The sequence below is a fragment of the Antrostomus carolinensis genome, unplaced genomic scaffold, assembly GCF_000700745.2.
Source record: "Antrostomus carolinensis isolate BGI_N321 unplaced genomic scaffold, ASM70074v2 scaffold16576, whole genome shotgun sequence".
NCBI lineage: Eukaryota > Metazoa > Chordata > Aves > Caprimulgiformes > Caprimulgidae > Antrostomus > Antrostomus carolinensis.
This window is the reverse complement of record NW_010322680.1, coordinates 2745-17085: the sequence shown is the minus strand read 5'-3', so window position 1 is coordinate 17085 and position 14341 is coordinate 2745. Positions and strand designations below refer to the sequence as shown.

Below are 14341 nucleotides of genomic sequence, written 5' to 3'. Positions count from 1 at the left end.
GTTCTCGCTCTCTTTCCTTGAAAAAAAAGAAGAGAGAAATCATTGTGACACTGTGGTAACGCCTCCTAACAAAGTGGGCAGCAAGGTTTCAAAGTCTTGGCCCACAAGCAATTGCAAACAAACACCCTCCAAACACCCTCCAAACACCCTCCAAACACCCTCCAAACACCCTCCAAACACCCTCCAAACACCCTCCAAACACCCTCCAAACACCCTCCAAACACCCTCCAAACACCCTCCAAACACCCTCCAAACACCCTCCAAACACCCTCCAAACACCCTCCAAACACCCTCCAAACACCCTCCAAACACCCTCCAAACACCCTCCAAACACCCTCCAAACACCCTCCAAACACCCTCCAAACACCCTCCAAACACCCTCCAAACACCCTCCAAACACCCTCCAAACACCCTCCAAACACCCTCCAAACACCCTCCAAACACCCTCCAAACACCCTCCAAACACCCTCCAAACACCCTCCAAACACCCTCCAAACACCCTCCAAACACCCTCCAAACACCCTCCAAACACCCTCCAAACACCCTCCAAACACCCTCCAAACACCCTCCAAACACCCTCCAAACACCCTCCAAACACCCTCCAAACACCCTCCACACACCCTCCAAACAGCCTCCCACGTTAAAATATTTAGAGAAATAATCCAGAGCTTGCTGACCATCACTGATGGCTGAGCAGGCAGAGGCACAAAACACTGCATCATATTCATCACAGTTGTCATTCTCAAAGACACCAGTCAAAGATTAATGTGGCTTATTAATGCTTATTAAATAAACGTGTTGATGTTTACAAAGTATTTATTCTCATTGCTAATCATGTTTAGAACAAGCTAATTGACTTCACAAACAAGCACCATGAAAATAATTGATGGTGCCTCATGTACAACAATAGCTCCTGTTCATGCACTGCTTCTGTAGAAGAGCACAGTCTTACAGAAGAAGGAAGTTGTAGAGTTGTAGGGTGGAGAGAGGTGGGGATGGGTCTGTTCAACCAAGGACCAAGGGACAGGACAAGAGGAAAAGGCTTCAAGTTGTGCCCAGGGCAGTTGAGATGGGATGTGAGGAAGAATTTCTTTGCTGAAAGGGTTCTGAGGCATTGGAAGGGGTTGCCCAGGGCAGTGGTGGAGTCCCCATCCCTGGAGGGATTGAAGAGTGGTGTAGACACAGTGCTGAGGGACATGGGTTAGTCGGGGACTTGTCAGTGTTGGGTTCATGGTTGGACTCGATGATCTTAAAGGTCTTTTCCAATCGAGGCCATTTTGGGAAAGCCAATTTTTAAAGGATATGACAAATACCACTGAAAAGCTTCCCACTGAGCAGGATTTATTATTTTTGCCACTTCTTGAGGCACAACAGTTTGCATGAATGGAAAAGAAAGCTGAGGGAAAGGGTTCACAGCCTTATTTTCATTGAGCATCTTACAGCAGCTCAACACCAACTGACTACATCTGGGATTTTGGCAGCTGGCTGGGTACTTTCCTCATCTGACTCAATCCAGTAACGTGCAACTCCACCAGTGGTGGTGGACAGTCACGCTGGAGCCTCCGCCTGTACACAAAGCACGCCTGTCCAAATCTAATCCTTTCTGTCTGTCCCAAGAACTAACAAGCAAACCATTCCTCAGTCAGGTTATTTCCTGGAAACTCCCTCCCTCTCCAACACTTCCAAAAATGGATGCTTGGTACACAGAGGAACAACCAGTGCACGTGAAGAGGAACCATCTTCCCATCTCAGACGTGCTTTTTGCCTTCATCACGTTGAAACAGAACCATCCTCCCATCCCTGCACTTAGAGCAGGTTCTGTGCAGTAATTAAGTCAAGATTGAACTATTTGTAAGATTAAGCACCTTGAATATAAGTGAAAAGTCTTGTTTCAACCACTGCACTGCAAATATGACAAGTACCTGGAAGAAAGTTGAAAGGCAAAGCGCAGGAAGGGGTATTACCTTACTTACTCTGTAGTTACGGTACGGATCTGGGTCTGTATACTGAACCCTGAAATTCTCATACTGCCCACCACGCCAGAACCGTTCTATTTCATAGTCATAATAAGGATCTGTATAGGGATCAAGCCTACAATGAAAAACAAGGAAGGTTAGAAAGGGAAATATCACTTTGTTGCCATACAGAAACACTAGGTATTCTAGGTCAGGTCTTAATCACTGCGCGCCGACAACAAAAAACATCTTCAAACCCTACAAAGTGGCTTATTTTCTACATATCCCAGACAGACAGAAACAGTCTTTTTTTTTTAAGTGAAGCTTATCAGAGAAAGAGCACAAACCTTTCTTGATAAACACACACACACACATACAAAAAGAATGCTACGAACCAAATTCAGCTTTCAAATCAATGGGGTAAAAATGCAGAAACACACCAAGAGCTTTTAACAGCCACTTCAAACATCATCAGGTGGAACAGAACATGTTTTGCCTCATTGATTGAGAGCTGTGTTTTCTGTCCATGCACACACAGCTCAGCTCAAACATCTTCACTCAGAAGTGGAACAGATTGTGATCTCCTACTCCCCTGTCAGCAGAGGTGAAGGGTGCATCCCAGTGCCACCAGCACAGGACACGAGCTGTTGCTGAGCTCTCCACTGGGAACAGAGCAACGCTCTGCCTCTCCACCTGGAATTACTCCATGCAATGAAGGGAACTCCATCTGTGACTGATATTCTCCAGTGGAAACAGAGAAATCTCCAGTGTTCACACAAATGAAGTGGCCAGCATGTGGTACACCTCTGCTCAACTGCAAAACTGGAATAACTTTTAGGGAGGGAAAGGATTTAAAACCCCACCCTCCTTAAATGTGCAATGTTTCCTCCATTTGATGATTTCTATTAACATTATTTGATGTTTTCAATTCACATACTCAATAAAATCCAATCCCTGCCAACCACCTGGAGTGAAAATATCAGATCCATTGTGAAGACGAGGAGGTGGGTAAAGGAAACAAGAAACTTCCAGGGCCACAGAGAAGTCAGTGGCAGAACTAAGATTATAAAGCAAATGCTCCCAAATTCCAGATTATCCATAAAGAGACTCTGACTTTTAAGTAAAAGGAATAAAGGACCCACTTTCACATTTTAAAAAGTGCTAAATAATCTAAAACAGGCTAAGATCTCAGTGTTGCCCTGCAAGTCAAGCAGTTACCTATATTTCTTTCAGTGCTTTTAAATAATTTAACATTTCTATTTTTGTCTGAAACAATAAGCCAAGGGAAGGAGTACCAGGGAAATCTTGAATATAGATGCTTAATTCTGCAACAAACTCCTGATGCCAACCAGACAACAGTCTGGATTCAGTGAAATCAGGTGTTCAAAGAGACAGGAAAAAAAAAACCTTCAAGCTACACCAAAAAAAGAAAACACTTTACTTTTTAACCCAGCTTCAATTCCAAATCTCCCCATTCCCTTCCTATGACATCTGTGGATTTATTTTTAATTCATTTAAACAAGTATCACTGCTGTGCATTTAGATAATTCAGTGCTTAAATCCTTCAGTGAATAATTGGCATCACCCCCCAAAAAATCAAATATATCTATACCATTAATAAATCACCCACCACACCTGGTGGGACAGTGGTCTGTGGCCTAGGAAGTTTTAAGAAGTTACAATGGAGAAAGGAAAGGGAATATTTTCTTACAGTTGCAACAGTACTGGAATCAAAGACCTGCTTACCCATAGTTAATGTTTTCTTTGATGTCGACCTCCCTATAGTTTTTCAAAAAAGAAAAAGGGATTCATGAACTATTTTAAGACATCTTTATATGTCACAAGACAGTCCTGAAAGCATTTATTAACATCCCAGCTGCACCACCAGTGGTTAGTCTGCTGCAAGGTGTCAATCTGTGCAATAAATGTGTGTGTGTGTGTGAGAAAAACCAACCATTTTCTAGAGTTTACAGCAGCAGCAACTTAACTTTTGCCTTTACACACAATGAAGATATTTTAAAGCCAGTCTGGTTATACCTAAAGGTACTTGATGCTACTTTTCCTCTATAATCATAAAATAAAGATGTTATATGGTCAACCACAGAGCACTGGTGGATAGTATGTCCCAGGTGCATGTGAAAGTCTTCTCAGAGGAAGAGAAGACCAAGATACAGACTGATTCCTACACAGAATTAATATGGGGCAATTGTTTTGTTACAGTCTGAACTGGGTAGATAGCTTCTTTTTAAGATGGGGAAAGTAACTGCACTCCAGAGCAAAAACAAAGACTATTGAAACAAAAGCTTAACCTGCTCCTTTTCAGATCTTTTTTTGGTAGTTCATTCACTCTAAAATAGACAAAAATCAAGCCTTGCAAACACTTCCTCTGTGAATGAATAAAAAGAATCTATAAAATATACATACAAGGGGAACAGAGGATGTGTAAGCAAGAGAGAAACAGAGCTTCACCTGTATTCCTGCAGAATACAAGCCTCTCACTCAAAAATTGGCTTTTTCCAATCCATTTCTTGGCACAAGAACTACTAAGCAAGTGTCTCAGAGCTGCCTTATTCATCCTTGCACCTTCTCCTGCCTGCTCTCAGTCACGACGGCAGTGTGCCTGAGGTCTCCAACATTTTGTTTTACCTCCTTTAAAAAACACAATCACCCAAACACTTAAGCATAAGGTGTTTGTTTTGGTCCAGGCCATGCCCTGACAGCTCACAGGTTTGCTTTCTGACCAGACTCTTACTAAATAGCTTATCTGGGACTGGTCAAGATGTTTGTTAAGACCAGCTGCTGTGCCAATGCCCTTGCAAATAAACATCCAGCTGGTTGAGACAGTACAACTGCTATCTTGAAGCTCCTGGATGCTGAGCATACTCCAATTTTTCAGCCTCAGCTTTAGCTTTTTAAAACTCTCATGGGTTGAAGTAAGAAAAACCAAGAGGAAAAAAAGTTGGGAGAATGCACTGGCATCAGGTAAGCAATGCACAACTAGATAGTGTCTTTGAGGGACCAGTGTGCCAACGACATTGAAGGCAGAGAGGTTTAAAGACAACTGTAAAGGAAGATAATGTTGAACTGGACTGAGTGGAGGCAGCTCAAGTTCAATACCGCTTAATAGAAGCTGGTTTTGTTTTCTGAGGTGAGTATTCCTCCAGCTTGGAGGAACAAGTTAACTGAAGACTGTTATGCTGCACTACATTTCCCACCCATCTAGTTCATGTAGCAAAACCAAGACTGGATCTTACGCTGGATCTCTGACGTCTCTGGTGATGCGGTAATTCCAGTCGCGGAAAAACTCGTTTTCTTTGTCAAATTCACGCTCGTCTTCTCCAATAGTCACAGTGAACCTCTTCTCCTCAAAGTCAGGCTCCTGTTCTTTTCTCATAGTTGCCTTTTTTAATACCTGTCATAACATTAAAAATAAAACCTTGTAAAGAGAGAATTATTTCTGAGGCACAGAGAAATTGAAGTATTAAAAAAACCCCTTCACTTGGGAGAAACTTGCTCTTCAAACAACACATCCTTCTTCTACCCAAGTCTTACAAATGTGCTGGACACTGGACTCTTCTTGACACAGAAAGTGAATTTAACTATTCCATCAGCTCAAAACAGCAGCACACAGGCAACAAAAAGTTTCACACATGCTGACCCCACGTTCTGTCATGATCAGACACATGGATGCTATAGGTGCTAGAGAAACAGCTACTGAAGTAAGGGAAACTGGATCAACCTAAAAAGTTTTGACTTCAACATCCCTGACTGGTCAGGGCCACAGACTCTCCCTAGTTCATGTTAATATTAAAAAACCAAACCTGGATGTGAGCTCCTCTTGACTGTACAATAAGTGTGATATGCAGCAAGACACACTTTATAGGTTAAAAGGCAAAAGGAAGGTTCCTTATAAAGAGCAAGACACTACATGGTCCAAAAAGATCTCTTCTAGCACCTTGCTCCCAAGGAAAGAGGCCAGAGGATTTTGGAGACAGTCATCCCACTTCCCAGGGATGGCATTTACCTCCTTAGCGTGGCGGAGTCCTCTCTCCCAGGCACTTTCTGTTGGAGGGTCTGGAGGAGGTGGAGGTAAGATCTCATCAACAACTGGCCCTCCCTGTTAGACAGGTGAGAAGAGGAAGGAGACAGACACTTGACATTAGTTTTAAGGAGCAAATTCATGCTTTGTAAACAGTTATCCTGGAGCATCTCTAGATACTTTGGAGATGTATCAGCAGGACATGAGCTGGGACATACATAGAAAATTATTCCCCTCTACTAGCAACTTCAACACCACCTTATAAAAAAATCACAAAGCCAACAGATGTCCTGGATTTTGCCAACTAGCTCAAACAAAATCTTCACTCCTCCTAGAGTAGGAGACAAAAGCTACATGGAGAAGCCACAAATTGACAGAAGAGCTGTCCATACCCATGGGTTGGCTGGCATCAGTGGGTGAGGACCGATAGGAGGAGCGCCATTTGGAGAGAAGGGCTCAGGCTTGGAGATCAAGGAGTAGTTTCCTTTGTCATTCACACCAGGGTGAATAAATCGACAGTTCATGCCCCAAGTACAATGACCTGTGGAAATACAATTCTGTTAGACCCCTGTATACCTACAGCAAGGGTTTGCTCAGCCCCACAACCATTTAAAAGCCATCAAGGAATAAAGCTGTTTGAGACACAGGACTTTTCTTCTCTCCCACTTTGCTGAGATTTACCTGTTTTTCACATACATGGAAAGACACTTGTCACACTCCATCTTCTCAGAGAAGACAGACAGATCCAGTCACAGATGGATGAACACACAAGAACCTTATGATGGTGGGGAGAAGGGAGGGATGGATCCATACACATCATTATGCAAATGGAACCATAAGCCTATGAGCTCTTCAAGTCTTATTAATGACAAACACTTCAAGAGAGAAGCTTTATCAGAAAACAACTCCTATAACCTGACAGCAAAGAAAGCACCACAGTGCATTCAAAACAAGCAGCTCTCTGGTGAGGCATGAAGCACATCAAAGCTTTTCTCTCCAGTTGATTCTTCAGGCTTGGCAGGACAAAGGAGGAAAGGAGACATCACTACAGAGGGCAGCAGATGGATGTGAAGCTGCTCACTAGCATCAGGTACCAACCCCAAAGAGATGGCAACACCAATGGTCTCTAACAGGTACACAGCTAATTAATTCCACTATTTAACTTTAGCTTGGCTTAGAAACAAAATCTGTTTGGTTTGTTGTTTGGTTTTCTCTAACAGGTACACAGCTAATTAATTCCACAATTTAATTTTAGCTTGGCCTAGAAACAAAATGTTTGGTTTGTTGTTGTTTTCTTTTCTTTCTGGCAGTCCATTCAACATCAAGCAAGACATTTTGCAGATCTCCCAGCAGACACCTGCATCACAAAGTCATTACTAATTCCACACGAGCTGGGGAATTAGCACATTGACTTTAGAGGCGATGGAGCAGGTGACACTGGTGTGGCCCAAGGAGCAATCCCTGATCTCAGCTGGCAGGGAAACACATCAGAAATTCACACTGCACCAGGGTCCCTGGAAATGCTCCTCATCAGTCCCAGATGAACCATGAGCTGGTGTTCTCTGTCAGAGGTAACACTGGATGCTTTTCACAGAATCACACGTTCAGTAAGGTTGGAAAAGACCTCTAAGAACATCGAGTCCAACCATCAACCCATCACCACCACGCTCACTAAACCATATCCCTGAGTGCTACATCTATGTGTTTCTTGAACCCCTCCAGGGATGGGGACTCCACCACTGTCCTGGGCAACCCCTTCCAATGCCTCAGAACCCTTTCAGCAAAGAAATTCTTCCTCACATCCCATCTCAACTGCCCTTGGGAGTGCTCCTCAGGACACAGTAAGGACCCAAATCTGAATGTCTTCATTCAAGATCCCACGTGAGCAGCACCTGATCTCCCCCTCTAAAGGCAACAAAACCTTTAAGGGGTGAGCAAGAGCGAGTGTCAACGTTATCTGAACCGATGCCAAAGCAAAGAAAAACAAGTGCAGCGGGAGAGCCTGCAGCCTGAACTTTGACACAGGCAAATATTTCCACTCTGCACGGAGGCGTATGTCACGCTAAGGATTCAGGAACAAACAGCTCTCCTTGCTGAGGGACTTCCCTGTTCTATCATCATCACCAACACGTTCATGTCTCAGCAACAGGCAGAAAATTCAATACAGGAAGATATTCAGGAAGGCAAATAGATGATACCTGATGGTCACGTCTCAGGAAACCCCCGAAGCAGTTCCCTACGTTGCGTCCGCTGCTGACGCAAGGAGTAAGAGACTCCACCCTGTTCTCCACCCTTAATTTCAGATTTTCACAAATTGTTTCAAGGATGATTGTAAATAAAACCGAGTAAACAAGCAAACATGAAGTGAGGTGGAAGCTGAAGGAAGTGGGAGAGAGCTATAATCAGTTCAAATAAGAAATTAATTTATAAAACCCACTCTCTAGGCTTAAAAAAAACCCACAGGAAAAAAATCTGTCATCAGCAGTTGCACAAACTTTGGGGAATGTCCTATTAAAAAGAATTTAAAAAAAAAAAAGAAATACAATTGGTTAGATTTAAAAGTTTCAAGTCACAGAATCACACAGAATGTGAGGGACTGGAAGGGACCTTGAAAGATCATCCAGTCTTAGGTCTCATTCTCAGTAAGAAATACTTTTTATGACTTCCCACCTCCATTCCTTCCAACTAAAGTCGACAATCCCAATCATATTTCGCAAGTGTGGGATCTGATACAGCACAGAGCACCCTTTCCCCTTGAGGAAAAAGTTTCTCTTTACATAAGGATTTTTTTCTTTTTTTCTCCAGCTGACCATTTTCTCAGCCCAGTGGAAATACTGTGGCCACCAGCACGTCTCACCCTGTCAGTTCCAACACCACCCCTCCAGCACACTGTCTTGCTGGGGTTTCTGGGTCACAGAATCACAGAATGTCAGGGATTGGAAGGGACCTCGAAAGATCATCCAGTCCAACCCCCCTGCCAGAGCAGGAACCTCAATGAGATCACACAGGAAGGCGTCCAGGCGGGTTTTGAATGTCTCCAGAGAAGGAGACTCCACACCCTCCCTGGGCAGCCTGTCCCAGGGCTCTGGCACCCTCACTGGAAAGAAGTTTCTTCTCAAGTTTAAGCAGAACCTCCTGTGTTCCAGCTCACACCCATTGCCCCTTGTCCTACCATTGGGCATCACTGAGAAGAGCCTGGCTCCATCCTCCTGACATTCACCCTTTACATATTTATAAACATTAATGAGGTCACCCCTCAGTCTCCTCTTCTCCAAGCTAAAGAGCCCCAGCTCCCTCAGCCTTTCCTCAGCAGGGAGATGCTCCACTCCCTTCATCATCTTGGTGGCTCTGTGCTGGACTCTCTCCAGCAGTTCCCTGTCCTTCCTGAACTGGGGGGCCCAGAACTGGACAACTGTCGCTTGTGAAAAGTTATATATGAGTTTTCTTATAGAGAAACAGTATTTCTAGCTCCATTTTTAATTTAAAAGTTCCAGCAAATACCTTTTAATAACTGGAGAAGTAAGATGGGATTGCAAAAACAATTAGGTTTTGGCAAGGCATAAGCAGTGAGTATTTACCATTTTTGTTTCCCACAGAATAACCTCTAAGCAATAGCTGATTGTTGAAATCAACCCATGCAGTTTTATTCCATTCTGTTTTAAAAACATCAGTGAGTTTTCCTTTATTTGCTTCCACCAGGCTCACCAAGCTTAGGGCAAAACCATTTTTGCATATGTAAATTCAGCATCTGGCCACCAAGGAACAGAAAGGTGAGAGTGAGGACACCTGGGGTAGAGTTTATCATGTAGACAGCAGCTTAATGGGTATATAAAATAAATCAAACAAGAAAAATTACAGCATCTTTGGGTTTCTTCCACCCTTGCAGCATCTCATTACCTTTCATGAAGAACCGGCAGGTGGGACGTGGCCTCACTTTTCTGTCACTGGGGTCTTTAACTTCTCCTTCTTCCAAGTCATCGTCCTGGAACAGACAGACAAGTTGACATTTCACACGGTGCATTTTCTGCAGTGACTTGACATTTCACAATATGGTCAAATATCAGTCACTGAAAACACACCCTGGAGCAAAACACAAGAGAAAAAGAGATATAAAAAAGTTACAAGAAATACTCCAGGGCATCTCTGCAACCTGCTGCTACCAACAGGAAGATGCATCAACCTCAGTGTTTCAGAGCTGACTGCAAAATCCTTCGGGCATTACGGACATCTATGGACACAGATCAAGGTTTCAAGCTCCATCATTTTACCTGATATATGCTTAAAGGCTCAAAAATCAACAGTACAGTGGATTAAGCTCTTATACCTCAGCTGAACGAGGCTGGCTGTGCACTTTTAGCTGGCAAGATGTATGAGGAAGTTAGAAATAGCTTCACACTTTTGAGGCAAATGAGTTAAATCACATTATTTTTCCTTCCTGCTGGTTAACAGTGTGCACACTGACAGCTACCACAGCTCTGCTGGCATGGGTAACATCACTACTGGTATTTAAACTGGACTGTCCTCTTCTCAGCACTCATGTCATCCCTCTGGAGCTCAAACCAATTCCTTCTGTTCCTTGATTTGATTTCAAATACAGAGTGATATTCCTGCATTAAAGCAATAAGCCAATAACAGACACCACACATCAAGTGTGACACATCAAATTCTGCAGGACAACTGCTATTACAATAACTAATTATAAAATGATTCCCCACAACACTGAGTGACAATCTCACACACATGCTTTTCAGGAAAAAAAAACAATCATATTATTTCTTCCAGTCCTTTCTGGCAACAACTTGACACCTTCCCTTTGACTCCTCAGCTCCACGCAGGAGTTGTGAATCAGCTCTAACAAAATTCTACATTATCCCCAGGCACAGCAACCCCAGGATGAAATTCTGGGAGATGAAGGCTGCTTCAAAAAAAAAACACAGGGGATGAGTGTGAAATAACAGTCATGGAATACCTCCAGAAGAAAGTTGTTGAAACTTTAAAGTACCAGCTTTTGCCTTTGCTCTCCAAGGAGAAAAAAACCCAACAAAACCCATTCCCTGGCTTCATTGGGCTGCACCTGAAAAGTCAAACAGAGCTAAAAGGAGGTGATGATGCAGAAGGCAAAGATCTACATGGCCAGAGAGTTGTCAGAGGCATCTGGCAAAGAAAATCAGTTATTTATGCTAAAAGGCAGCCTGGCTTTTCCTCAGTTTGCCTCCAGTTCACTGCCACAGAAGCTTTCAGAGTATGAAACACATCTGAAGAGGGAGCATCTGGTGGGAGCTTTCCCTTGGCGTGGCAATGGCAGCAGCCCTGTGGCAGCGACAGCGGTTGTCTGCGTGGAAAAGATGAGGGAAGTTACAAACTTTGATCAATTTAACAGCTGGAAAAGGGGGAAAAAAACCTCATTACTTGGCTGTAGATAAAGGATGTACAGAGAGATGGGTTAATAGCTTCTTCTGCTGCATTCCTCTGAGGGGAATACAAGGAGAGCTCTCCTGAACAAGAGCAGATTTTTAAAGACTACACATATATTCAAATTAAAATTTGCATTAACATTCCTCCCCCTGCTCCAAGACAGAACTCTGAAAGCAGAATAAAGTGCAGAGATGGAACAGTTTCCCCCAAAGCTGGGGATGGCATTCAGTGATGTGTGAATGGTATAACCAGCTCAACTCCAGCTTCTTTCAAAAGAACTGTGTGAAGTCTTTGCAAACGCTGTACTGGAACAAAAGGGAAAGTATTTATTTCTGTGAGGTCTCCTTGGAATCAGGCAGCTGGGAACCCTGTTATGAGTTAATGTATGAAAACCAGAGTAAAGATTCATCTTGTGCTTTGTAAAGAGAGCGCTCCCAAGAATGCCTCAGACTCTAAAGGAAAGCATTCATATTTTAATCAAGAAGCAGGCACAGAGTCAGGACTCTAGGAATTTCCCCCCCCCCCAACTGCCTGGACTCTCCCACAACACACTGAAATTCCTTCTAACTGAATCAAAAATACACAAAACATTTGGAAAAATACCTAAGTGTTTAACAAAATCACCTGCCACAATGGGTATGAAGAAGAAGAAGAAAAAAAATCATCTTTTTTTTTTTTTTCTTAAGCAACAGAACTTGTCAAAGTACCATTAGAGTAAAAAATTACCCAATATACCACTCCAGTAAAAAGGGAGGAGGGTCTCTGACGTGCTCCCAACACTGCCCCAACCTAGTCCAGCTACACAGCAGCACTTCTGGCATGGTGAGGAGTCCAGCTGCTCTGGACCAGCCAAGTCTCTACGTGGTGCTTTTAATTCCTGATATTCAGATTCAAGGTGTCCACCAGACCAGGAACCTACAGGAAGGTTTCTACTCTACTCTACTGCTAGAATCTGTCCTGTCTTCTTCTGCCTGTAAGAAGGAAACTGTATTAAGCTATATTAAACACAACTCCTGTATTGTAGTGCTTCTTACCTGAAGACAAACACAGATAAATAGTGCTATTTGCCCTAATCACTAACAAAATTAAACTCAGATTTTGATTTTTCTAAACAACTACATTTGTTCTCAGCTGTGAATCAGCAGCTTGTGGGACTGCACATCCCCAAACACATCACCCATCACCCAAACCACACGTAGGGGCTGCCTGCTCAGGCACTTTCCAGAAAGCCCAGCACCGTCCACTCCTCTTCCAGGAGGAATTCCTCCTCCAACACAACCAGATGTTGCCAGAGCCCAACAAGCAGCTCAGGGCCGTGGGCTTCGTGCACACGTGTGATGCCTCAAGCATGGCAGCTGCTCTACAGCACCAGCCCCTCAACCTAAACTGATGAGACAGCTTAGGTACGTCCAGCCTCGTTCAAAAAGCCCTCTGAGATCAGAGGCAGAATAGTTTCTTAGAGCACTGGAGCTCTTCCATGTTCAATGGGAACAAAGGTTATTTGTGATAGCTCTGACAACACTGGGAACAAAGCTTTCTACAGTATGTGGTCCTAGACATCCTAGCCACTGAGTTTAGGATCTGGCACATAGTGGGGTCTTACCTCCAAAGAAAAAACATGTTACTCCACCCTGGGGACAGAGCTAACACAGATATTCATGTCAAAGAAGGAAGGCATGGCAGGCTAAGAGCCAAACAGCTCTAAAACACAGGTCTCGGGTCTCTCCCTGCAGGGTTCTGCCCACCCCAGATCACCTCCTACTTACATCAATTTCTCCATCATCAATTTCTCCATCGTCTTCTTCTTTCTTCTTCTCCTTGAGGGGATCCTGGCCATCCTTTTCATCATCACTTTTGTTACTGGATTTTTTCTCATCTTCATGGGTATCATCTCCTTTCTCCTCTTCCTCATCATCCTCACCAGCAGCTTTCTCACCGTCCTCCTCCGCAACAGCAGCACTTGGTTCCTCAGGAACTTCCTCATCATAGTCCAACTCATGCTCATCTAATTCACGGGTGACAGAGGATGCTTCATCACCAAGGTCATTTGTCCTGTCTTCCTCCTCTCCTTTGCGAGGTGGAGGGCTCTTCAGCTCCCCGCTCTGCTCATTGTTGTCAGACTCTTGAGACTTGGTTTCGCTTAAGCGGTCCTCTTCATCCGAGTGATTCTCCTCTTCACCATGACTCAGTCCCCTGGCTGCATCCTCCTCCTCCTCTCCCAGGACACTGCCTTGCCCACCCTCTCCATCAAGTTCCCGGTCTGAACCACTCTCCTTCAGGACTTCATCATCAGAAAGCTGCTGGTCCTCTTCATCAGGAGAGCAGGGGTTTCGCTCAGGGCTGTCGGAAACGTCCATCAGTACCCAATAGTCTGCAGGGGGTAGAAAATAACACTTGTTATGGGGAAACCAGCTGGGACATCAAGAAAGTCTCACCCTGCAGAATTCATACTCTTGTACTGGAACTAACACTTTAAAGTCCCTTCCAACCTATACCATTCTAGAGATATTGGGGAGAAATTCTTTGGTGTGAGGGTGTTGAGACATTGGCCCAGGTTGGCCAGAGAAGCTGTGGCTGCTCCTCCCTGGCAGTGTTGAAGGCCAGGTTGGATGAGGCTTTGAGCAACCTGGTCTAGTGGAAGGTGTCCCTGCTGCTGGCAGGGGGGTTGGGACTGGATGAGCTTTAAGGTCCCTTCCAACCCAAACCAGTCTGGGATTCTATGAAAAATGGCAGGAGGGTAAGTGCTGGGAACGTGCTGAAATGTCTTCTGTGTGTGAAGAGCCCATGCCTGGAAATCAGGAAGGCATGAGAACTGTGTTACCCCTGCTACTCATCTGCTTCTTCATAAACCTCCCAGGAGCAGGGCTGTTGTATATATGTCTTGTACACTGCCAGATCTACTGTCACCACAAGATAATATCTCCTACCTTCA

The 14341-nt window shown here is 44.1% G+C and overlaps 1 protein-coding gene across 1 annotated transcript in view; it reads right to left on the bottom strand.

The window, feature by feature from the left end:
* The window catches only part of ZC3H18 (zinc finger CCCH-type containing 18), a gene marked incomplete at its 3' end in the record, with an annotated part of 30765 nt that extends 16999 nt beyond the window's left edge, over nt 1–13766 (bottom strand). The window contains exons 1-8 of the mRNA XM_010170330.1: nt 13176–13766; nt 9892–9976; nt 6387–6535; nt 5980–6072; nt 5210–5367; nt 3702–3734; nt 1965–2091; nt 1–16 (exon numbers count right to left, since the gene is read on the bottom strand). The exon at nt 1–16 is cut by the window's left edge and continues 277 nt beyond it. Of these exons, the coding sequence (XP_010168632.1) occupies nt 1–16; nt 1965–2091; nt 3702–3734; nt 5210–5367; nt 5980–6072; nt 6387–6535; nt 9892–9976; nt 13176–13766 (1252 nt within the window). The remainder of the gene's footprint in view (nt 17–1964; nt 2092–3701; nt 3735–5209; nt 5368–5979; nt 6073–6386; nt 6536–9891; nt 9977–13175) is intronic.
* Between the last annotated feature and the right edge of the window lie 575 nt (nt 13767–14341).